We start from the raw sequence: 10,171 nt of genomic DNA, 5'->3' as shown, positions 1-10,171 counted from the left end.
TACTGAAACTGAAGCTACAATACTTAATACTGAAGCAAGACTGCAGGTGTGAGTGAGGGGTCGTAGCTGCACTCACAGGAGGGAATCTGCAGTGAAACAGGCCAACAGTCAGTGAAATCCTCCCAAGAACACATAACTATGAGTTCCTTGACTGGCCCCTGTTCTAAACCCACCTCAGTGCGGTTGGCAGACTGCAGAAGCCAAGGGCATCATCACCTGTGACAATACTGTATGTGCTGGTGTGTGTGTGCATTTCAGATCTAGCAGGTGATTTAGGCCTGATTTGGCTAACAGTAGAATTTTTCTTCTTTTCTCATTTCTGTATCACCAATGAGGTTTTTTTATTTAACTTTTTAGTCTTCACTACATTATAACTGTATCCTTTCCCTTAAAGTGCTCTGGGGGTCTTTGAAGTAGTATGGAAAAGGAAAGTTGATATGCAAAGAACAAATCAAAAGAAGTATCCTCACTCTCATTATTTTATTGAACTCTTTTTGGGCTAAGTAGAGAAATAGTAGGAATAGACACAATTCACATTGAAATTTGTTTTAAAACTTGGAAGTGCAGAAGGGAGTTTTTTCCCCCCTATCTTTTCATCTAAATTCAAGATGTCTGATGATCTGAGCCAATGGAAGGAATCTGTTCCCAATACTGGAATGCCTTCCCTTCTTGGAAGCTTATCAAATCCCACCTAATCTTCAAGGCAGTCTAGGTCCCTCTTCCCAGGATAGCTACTCATACAACCAGCTTTTACTTGTGTCTTCCTTCTCTGAACATCTATATCCACTTCATGACCACCCAACTTAGCACTGAAGCACTGCCTTTCTCACATAATGTCTTTTTGTCTTGGTTTAGTGTCTTCAACAAGGCATAAGGATAAGGGCCATGTCATGCTTCTCTAATCCTCATAATTAATTACTAATTAATTATAGGATAAATAGTAGTCATGTATGGATGTGAGAGTTGGACTATTAAGAAAGCTGAGAGCTAAAGAATTGATGCTTTTGAACTGTGGTGTTGGAGAAGACTCTTGAGAGTCCTTTGGACTGCAAGGAGGTCCAACCAGTTAATCCTAAAGGAAATCAGTCCTGAATATTCATTGGAAGGACTGATGCTGAAACTGAAGCTTCAATACTTTGGCCACCTGATGCAAAGAGCTGACTCATTGGAAAAGACTCTGATGTTGGGAAAGATTGAAGGCAGGAGGAGAAGGGGACGACAGAGGATGAGATGGTTGGATGGCATCATCGACTCGATGGACATGAGTTTGAGGAAGCTCTGGGAGTTGGTGATGGACAGGGAGGCCTGGTGTGCTGCAGTCCATGAGGATGCAAAGAGTCGGACACGACTGAGCTACTGAACTGAACTGATGTGGATAAATGGAGCCCTGGAAGCCTGAAAAACAGCAAGGGATTCTGACTTTATTGCAAACGATTCCAGTTTATTTTGGAAAGCAATGACTCTCCCACACAAGGTCACCAATGCAGATGTTCAGAGACATAGACAGCATTCTCTCACACTCAGTCCTCTACCTGGTTCTGATAGCCTCCAGTCCTGTCTGGTTCTTGGTGACCTTGGAAAACTTGAAGGGAGGTAAAAAAATGGCCCAGAGATTGGCAGGCTGGTGTAGGATGGCAGCAGGGAGACCTTCGTGAGGGGAGGGGCGGAGTTAGAGCACCACCCTATGAAGGTCTCAGAGCTTACCTCTAACAGCTAAAGGAAAGAGACGGGAGACAGCCTGAGAAAGAGAACAAAAATGAAATAAAAGGTGAAAAGCAACATTTTTTTGTGAAGAAAAATAATGAGATTTCCCACCACTGCCTTGCATTTTAGAAGATGGATAAGTCAATGGAATGAGACATTTGGTCCTGGGTGCGGCAAGACATGCTTTGTTACATCTCTTTGTAGGATCAGCCAACACCCTAGTCTAAAATATATGGGAGATTAAGGGAGGGACTGAACCAATGAGCCTTTTAGTGTGAATATTTGAATACCAAGTTCACAGTTAGACACAAGGTGTTTTTTTTTTTTTTCTTTAAAAAGAACTGCAAAACTCATTTTTAAAAACACAGGTCTCATTTAAATCAGAAAAAAATTATAAAACCCTTTAAAGTTCTTTAGGATATCACAGTTGAATAAACTTGTATATCAAAATACATTTGACTCAAATGTCAAAACACATGAATGGATCTAACATAACCCTGTTTTTTTCCAAAAATGAAATTGTTCATTTAAGAGCCATTGAAGTTACCTTCCCTGGTGCTTCCCTGTTGGTTCTGAAGGTAAACAATATGCCTGCGATGCAGGAGACCCGAGTTCAATCCCTGGGTTGAGAAGATCTCCTGGAGAAGGGAATGGCTACCCATTCCAGTATTCTTGCCTGGAGAATTAAATGGACAGGGGAGCCTGAGCGGCTACAGTCCACAGGGTCACAAAGAGTTGGACACGACTGAGAGACTAACACAACAACAGGATGTTTTGGGCTTCCTGGTAACTCAGCTGGGAAAAAATCCACCCTCAGTGTGGGAGACCCCAGTTCGATTCCTGGGTTGGGAAGATCCCCTGGAGAAGGAATAGGCTACCTACTCCAGAATTCTTGGGCTTTCCTGGTGGCTCAGATGGTAAAGAATCTGCCTGCAATGTGGGAGACCTGGGTTCAATCCCTGGGTTGGGAAGATTCCCTGGAGGAGAGCATGGCAACCCACTCCGGTATTCTGGCCTGGAGAATCCCCCTGGACAGAGGAGCCTGCCAGGTTACAGTCCACAGTGTCACGGAGAGTCGGACACGACTGAGCAACTTGGCACAGCACGAAGTTCCTGGAGGCTTCCCAGGTGGCTCAGTGGTAAAGAATCCACCTGCCAAGCAGGAGACTCAGGTTCGATCCCTGGGTGGAGAAGATCCCCTGGAGAATGAAATGGCAACCCATTCTGGTATTCTTGCCTGGGAAATCCCATGGACAGAGGAGTCTGGTGGGCTGCAGTCCACGGGGTCGCAAAAGAGTTGGACACGACTGAGCAACTAAGTAACAACAACAAAAGTTACCTGAGGCCTGTTAGAAGCCTCAGCGGAAATAGTGCATTACCTTCCCTGCCACCCAGTCTCATACAAATGTTTTAGTTTGTCAACTGGGTTTTCTTGAAGTATCTGCAGACTGCTTTCTCTGGTAGCCCAGATGAAACCTCTTGAGCTCATTGGCACATCACTGACACAACCGTGCTGAAGGAAGCCAAGTCTGCTCTCACTTGAATGGGTACCACTGAACTTTCAGCAAACTTTACATCACTTATTTAGCTCATGATGATGAAGTAGTAATAGTTAATAATGAAAGCCTACCATATGAAGAGTGTTGTGTGTGCTCTAAACATCATACCAGAAATCTTAGAATACATCATATGGGGAAAAAAAAAAAGAATACATCATGTGGCTAACATAGCACAGTTATTATCAACAGTTCCCCAAATATTTGGGGGATCTGGGACAAGAGCATAAATAGACCCCCATCACCACTCCATGGCCCACCCTCCTCCCTTCTCACTCCTGCACATGCCCAAGCTCCATCCACATATTCCACCTCCCCTCACCCCGGATCACGTCCCCCAAACAGGCTCCCTTTTATGAACAGTGTCCTTGGGTGGGTGGGTGAAGATTCTCTTCTAGGTTTTGGAAGCAAGGATGTAAATGGAGGAAATGTGGGGGCTCCAGGTACAAGGAGTGTGGTTTCTAAGAAGTGTGGGCCTGTCCCCATTGCCACCACACATTCCTGTCCTGTGAGCAAGACTGCCGCTAGAGGGCGCCAGAGGATGCTCTCTGAACACCCAGTCCAGGCCAAGGTTCCCGAATGACCAAGTCTAATCACATGCCGATCACTGTGAGAACCAAATCTAAAAAAGTACACACAACCCCAATGTTCATCACAGCACTGTTTACAATGGTCAGGACATGGAAGCAACCTACGTGTCCACCGGCAGATGAATGGATAAGAAAGCCGTGGTACATATACACAATGGAATATTACTCAGCTATTAAAAAGAATGCATTTGAATCAGTTCCAATGAGGTGGATGAAACTGGAGCCTATTATACAAGAAAGAAAAACACCAATACAGTATACTAACACATATATATGGAATTTAGAAAGATGGTAACAATGACCCTATATGTGAGACAGCAAAAGAGACACAGATGTAAAGAACAATCTTTTGGACTCGGTGGGAGAAGGCAAAGGTGGGATGATTTGAGAAAATAGCATTGAAACATGTATATTATCATATTTGAAACAGATTGCCAGTCCAGGTTCGATGCATGAGACAGGGAGCTCAGGGCTGGTGCACTGGGATGACCCTGAAGGATGGGATGGGGAGGGGGGTGGGAGGGGGTTCAGGATGGGGAACACATGTACACCCATGGCTGATTCATGTGAATGTATGGCAAAAACCACTATAATATTGTAAAGTAATTAGCCTCCAATTAAAATAAATAAGTTAATTTTAAAAAAAAGCAAACAACAAATAAAATAAAAAGGTACACACAGCTAGGAAGTAGAGGAACTGGGAACTGAGCTCAGGTCTGTTAGCCTTGAAGGCCTATAAACGAATTGTTTCTGCATAAAACATGGCTTGTTTTAGAAGTTATCTTTCTAGATATACATATCTTATACACTTCACATAGTAGGTTCAATGTCATCTTTCTTTCTTTTTTTTAATTTGTAAAGCTGTGTCTCTATCAACCTTGAGAATCTTTGGCTTTAACAGGAATTCTGGTAAATTATAGTTGCTGTTCTAGTTGCTAAGTTGTGCCTGACTCTTTGCAACCCCATGTACTTCCCACCAGACCCCTCCATCCATGGGATTTCCCAGGCAAGAATACTGGAGCGAGTCACCATTTCCTTCTCCAGGGATCGAACAGACCCAGGGATCTTCCAGACCCAGGGATCGAACCCATGCCTCCAGCATTGGCAGGCAAATTTTTTAGCACTGAGCCACTCTCCTTCAATTGACATTGTTGCCAGGCTGATTTCTTCAACCTGGTTCTAGGATCTCAGCATTAGCTGACTGTAAAGGGTTCTTTAATCCCCGAGTCACTGATCTGGGTATAGCTTCTAAGACTGCAGTGCATGTGTGCATGCTCAGTTGTCTCCGACTCTTTGGGATGGACTGGAGCCCACCAGTCTCCTCTGTCCATGGGATTTTTCAGACAAGAAATACTGGAGTGGGTTGCCATTTCCTTCTCCAGGGGATCTTTCTGACCCAGGGATAGAACCCAGGTCTCCTATGCCTCCTGCATTGCAGCCAGATTCTTTACCAGCTGAGCCACTGGGGAAATGGTAACCACCTAATCTCTCTCATTACATAGAGGGTCATGCCAGGGCCAGTATCTGCTGGATACTGTGTTGGTTCTATTCCAATAGAGGGACCCCCTACCCATGGTGGGTTCCTTTTTTTATAGGAAGAGCCTTAGGTAATAAATCTATTACATGTTAACATAAATAACATGTTTCATGAATAATAACCATGTTTTCCAAAGCAAAAAGCAAGTAATGAAAAGACTGAAATTGCTTTACATTTTGCCAAATCTCTTTCATGTCATACAGCCTCTGGAAAAACTCCACTGCACACTTGTGAAAGAAGAGTGAAAAGGGCAAATAACATCTTGGGGGCTTCCCCAGTGTCTCAGCAGTAAAAAAAAAAAAAAACCCACCTGCAATGCAGGAGCTGCAGGAGACACAGGTTCAGTCCCTGGGCCAGGAAGGTCCCCTGGAAGATTAATCCACTCCAGGATTCTCACCTGGAAAATCCCACAGACAGAGGAGCCTGGTGGACTACAGTCTCTCGGGTTGCAAAGAGTCTGACATGACTGAAGCGGCTGAGCACACACACACCCATTGTTAGGAAAACTGTTCTGACCATATGAACCCCTTGGAAGTGTCTTGGGGACATTAGGGGTCCCCATACCACACTGTGAAGTCCATACTATGAAGATGCTCTGTTGTCGAGTCTGGGTGCTGTCTAGCATCTCAAAAGTCTGAGAAAGTAGGGGATGTGGCACCTTGAGGGTTTCTACATTACTACTTGCTGTTGTTCAGTCAAAAAGTTACGTCTGATGTTTTTGCGACCCCAAGGACTGTAGCCCACCAGGCTTTCCATGGGATTTCCCAGGCAAGAATACTGGAGTGGGTTGCCATTTCCTTCTCCAAGGGATCTTCTTGACCCAGGGGTCAAACTCACACTTCCTGCACAGCAGGCAGATTCTTTACCACTGAACCACCAGGGAAGCCCCTACATTACTCCTTATACTAACTCAAATCACCCTTATCAAGGGAGCAGGAACTTATCAAGGTGAAGAGGAAAGACAGATCTTAGGACATTTGAAGGAATCCAGGAACCCCCCAGAAAGCGAGCAGTCTCTGGGCAGCACCAGCAGAAGGAAGGGTGCAGGCTCCCAGGGAGACATGAAGAGAGGAAGGCACAACCATCTGCTTTCACTCAGGTCAAAGCCAAGGACTGAGGGCCTACTCTGTGCTCATCCCCTGCTCTAGGCCTCAGGGACAGAAAAGAACAAGAATCATTCCCAGCCTCAGGGAGCCCACAAATTTCCAGCCAAGTGTCAATTTCACTCAAGATAGGCCTCCGAACAACAACATTGATAATCACAGAGTCTTGAATTTGAATTAACTTTATGCTTTTCAAAGCATTTTCACAAATTACTTCATTTGATTCCCTCTTCCTTAAGATATTAAAGTTCTCATTTTCAAGAATTTTTTTAAACACCAGTCCCTAAGCAGAACACATTGTTTAATTACCTTTAAGGAGTCAGTTAAGCAGAGTAGGCTATAAACTAAAAGCATGGGGATAGAATTTTGCTCGTCCTTCTAAAGAGGAAAGACTTTTCATTTTGGTGGCAACAACAGCTTTTGTGAATTAGAAAAACCCGAACCTACCAGAAAGAATGACAATAAACATTCAGCTAACCCCAATGACCAGGGGGAGGGGGAACGGAGAGCTTGCAAATCCCCTTACTCACCGAAATAGGCCCCTTTTGTGTGATTTCCTGCGGAGGCAGCAGTCAGAGCTGCTATATATACAGCGGCCCTCCCCCTAGTCCCACACAGCACCCAGCGAACACCTCCTGCTGCCTTTCGCCAACATGGGGAAGGTAAGTGCGGGGTACCTGATGCTCCACCTTTGCCCCGTCGTGGCATCTTCAGCGGGGCTGCAAATCGCTTCATGCTCCCACATCTTCCATTTTGCAGATCACTTTTTACGAGGACCGGGGCTTCCAGGGCCACTGCTACGAGTGCAGCAGCGACTGCCCCAACCTGCAGCCCTATTTCAGCCGCTGTAACTCCATCCGCGTGGACAGCGGCTGCTGGATGCTGTATGAGCGCCCCAACTACCAGGGCCACCAGTACTTCCTGCGGCGCGGCGACTACCCCGACTACCAGCAGTGGATGGGCTTCAACGACTCCATCCGCTCCTGCCGCCTCATCCCGCAAGTGAGCCTGGTTCTGTCTTTGTCTTCTGTCTCTTTGGAAATCAAAGCCATTAAAAAAATAGCATTCTTCAAACTAATCGTTCTAACTAGACAGCAGGAAGTGGGAGTGAGCCCAGGGCATGCAGTCCATTCTAGAGGGGTGTCTCAGATGGGAAGCCATTCTTCATGAACTCTGTGGTGTTTTGTTTTTTTTTTTTTTAAATCACAGATTCCCAGTGTTTTATGTTTTAAATGTAGTCAAAGATAAAAAGACGCATTAAGAGAAAGCATGTCATAGAAGAGATTGAAGTTATCTGTTCAAGATATCATTTCTTTAAGTATAGGTGATTTAAAATGTGTTAATTTCTGCTGTACAGCAAATAGATTCAGTTATACATCCAATACATTTTTATATTCTTTGCCATTTTGGTTTATCACAGGATATTGAATATAGTTCCCTGTGCTGTATAGTAGGGCCTTGTTGTTTATCCATTCTATATACAATAATTTGCATCTGCTAACCCCAAACTCCTACTCCAAGATATAATTTTTTTTTAAGTGGTCATTCCAAGCCATGTCAACTCAGAAACCCAGTATATCCAAATTTATAAATACAATCTGGGTCTGTTTAATTGATAAAAAAATACTTTTGCTTGCTTTGACTTACTTTTCTATTTGATTATCTTCCTAGAGAAGACAGGCCCCCTGGTTTCTATTCTAATTTTGTAATCGGTACCTATTAGCTTGCTTAGGGGTAGGAATCAGAGGAAAGGCCTCATCAAAACTAAAGTTTGAGATCCGGTACTTCCCTGAGAGTGATTGCAGAGTTCTTAGAAGAATGTGTGGGAGTTGAGGGGTGGGGGGTGTGGGGTGGGATAAGTGTCATCCAAACTTCACAAAACATCCAAGTTTCATGAAGATGATTCCTGCTGCTGGGGGAGTGAGGAAGGGGAGGGTAGGAGGTCAAAAAGGAAGCTTGATTGTCACATAGGTTGAAATTTGAACTGAAAATGAGGTTACAAAGACAGAGGTAGAGAAAATATGCCATCTTTTTTTTTTTTTTTTTTTTTAAAGAGCTTCATAATCCTTTGTTCCAAAGTAAACGTGAAAACCAAAACATTGGTCTTACAGAAAATAGTTAAATTTTGGTTCCTTTTTAACAAGAGTAATAGATCAAATGAGGCTTCACTTTCCAATGATGCTCACTTTTCTACTTTGAGAGGAACTTTCTCTGATAAAAAGCCCTAAAATAATCAACCTTATTTTAGACCAACCTTAATTCTCAAGGAGAGGGTGGTACATAGCAACTGAAGGGCTGCTGTGTTCTGTTTCTAGCTTAGCCCAGAAGTTGTTAGATTCACAGGTGAGCGATGAGGGCAGGGAAGGCATCTTAACCCTGCAAACATGGTTGTTGTAGACTTGGACTAAAAGAGCTCTGAGGCAGGTGTGACCAGGGAGTGCAGGGGCTAGAACTTTGATTTCTCTCTATTTGTGTCCATTTACTTTTTCTTTTCTATCTGTCACCCAGCACACCGGCACTTTCAGAATGAGAATCTATGAGAGAGATGACTTCAGAGGACAGATGTCAGAGATCACAGACGATTGTCCCTCTCTTCAAGACCGCTTCCACCTCACTGAGGTTCACTCCCTCAACGTGCTGGAGGGTTCCTGGGTCCTCTATGAGATGCCAAGCTACAGGGGAAGGCAGTACCTGCTGAGGCCAGGGGAGTACAGGAGATATCTTGACTGGGGGGCAATGAATGCCAAAGTTGGTTCTTTAAGACGGGTGATGGATTTTTATTGAAGTTTTAAATTCCCCACTTTTCTCCTTTAGAATCTAATAAAAGATTTAGCTTGTGTTTCTGGCACAAATAGAGTCCTGCCTTTCTTTTCATGTATGGGGTCTTCATAAGCAATAATGGCATTTGGCCAGACATGATGACATGTTTTCAAGATGGGGAACAACATCTCATAAGGGGAATTAAGTAGAGGATATTACTGCCAGCATTCTTTTAAAGTCTAGACCATGTGAAACTGTGGTCGCTCAGTCATGTCCAACACTTTGTAATCCCATGGACTGTAGCCCGCCAGGCTCCTCCATCCATGGGATTCTCCAGGCAAGAATACTGGAGTGGGTTGCCATTCCCTTGTCCAGGGGATCTTTCTGACCCAGGAATTGAATCCAGGCCTTCCACTTTGCAGGCAGATTCTTTACCATCTGAGCCGCCAGGTAAGCCCCATAGCTAGACCATGTAGGCTCAAAGTTCAACTCAACTGGGTCAACCCATTTGTGGTTAATCTTACAAGGATATATTTACAGTTATAATAATATTAATAAGTACTTGTTGAAACACTTCAAGTTATCCCTCCAGGTTATCCCATCAGCTTCCCTATTTAATCCAAGTTTTACCTAATCAAGAAAGTCATCCTTAGCATCTTGACTCTTCCTTTAGCTCCATAAAGAAACAGACAAACTGGTCATTTCACCTACTGCCCTCCTTGTCTTTCTAACAGCCTCCAACCATTTCTCCCAATTCCATGTCCATTATCTCATACCTCCATGAGATTTTCATGGAACTAGAACTCACTGTCTCTTTGCAGTATGTGCTTTGCAGAAAATTTTCAGGATTTTTACCAAAAACACTGACACATAGGAATATTCTGCCTCCTATCACTTTAATAGGAGTAAAGTATTATGACA

General features: G+C 43.9%; 1 protein-coding gene across 1 annotated transcript; it reads left to right on the top strand.

The window, feature by feature from the left end:
• The first annotated feature begins 7,023 nt into the window (after positions 1 to 7,023).
• CRYGB (crystallin gamma B) lies at positions 7,024 to 9,342 on the top strand. Its single transcript, XM_027523869.1, has 3 exons — positions 7,024 to 7,152; positions 7,250 to 7,492; positions 8,999 to 9,342. The coding sequence occupies exons 1-3, from the start codon at positions 7,144 to 7,146 to the stop codon at positions 9,272 to 9,274; spliced, it is 528 nt and encodes a 175-aa protein (XP_027379670.1). The 5' UTR covers positions 7,024 to 7,143; the 3' UTR covers positions 9,275 to 9,342.
• The last annotated feature ends 829 nt before the right edge of the window (positions 9,343 to 10,171 follow it).

The sequence above is a fragment of the Bos indicus x Bos taurus genome, chromosome 2 (genome assembly GCF_003369695.1).
Source record: "Bos indicus x Bos taurus breed Angus x Brahman F1 hybrid chromosome 2, Bos_hybrid_MaternalHap_v2.0, whole genome shotgun sequence".
Taxonomy (NCBI): Eukaryota; Metazoa; Chordata; class Mammalia; order Artiodactyla; family Bovidae; genus Bos; species Bos indicus x Bos taurus.
Note: the sequence above shows the minus strand (reverse complement) of the source record. Positions and strands in the feature narration are given on the sequence as shown.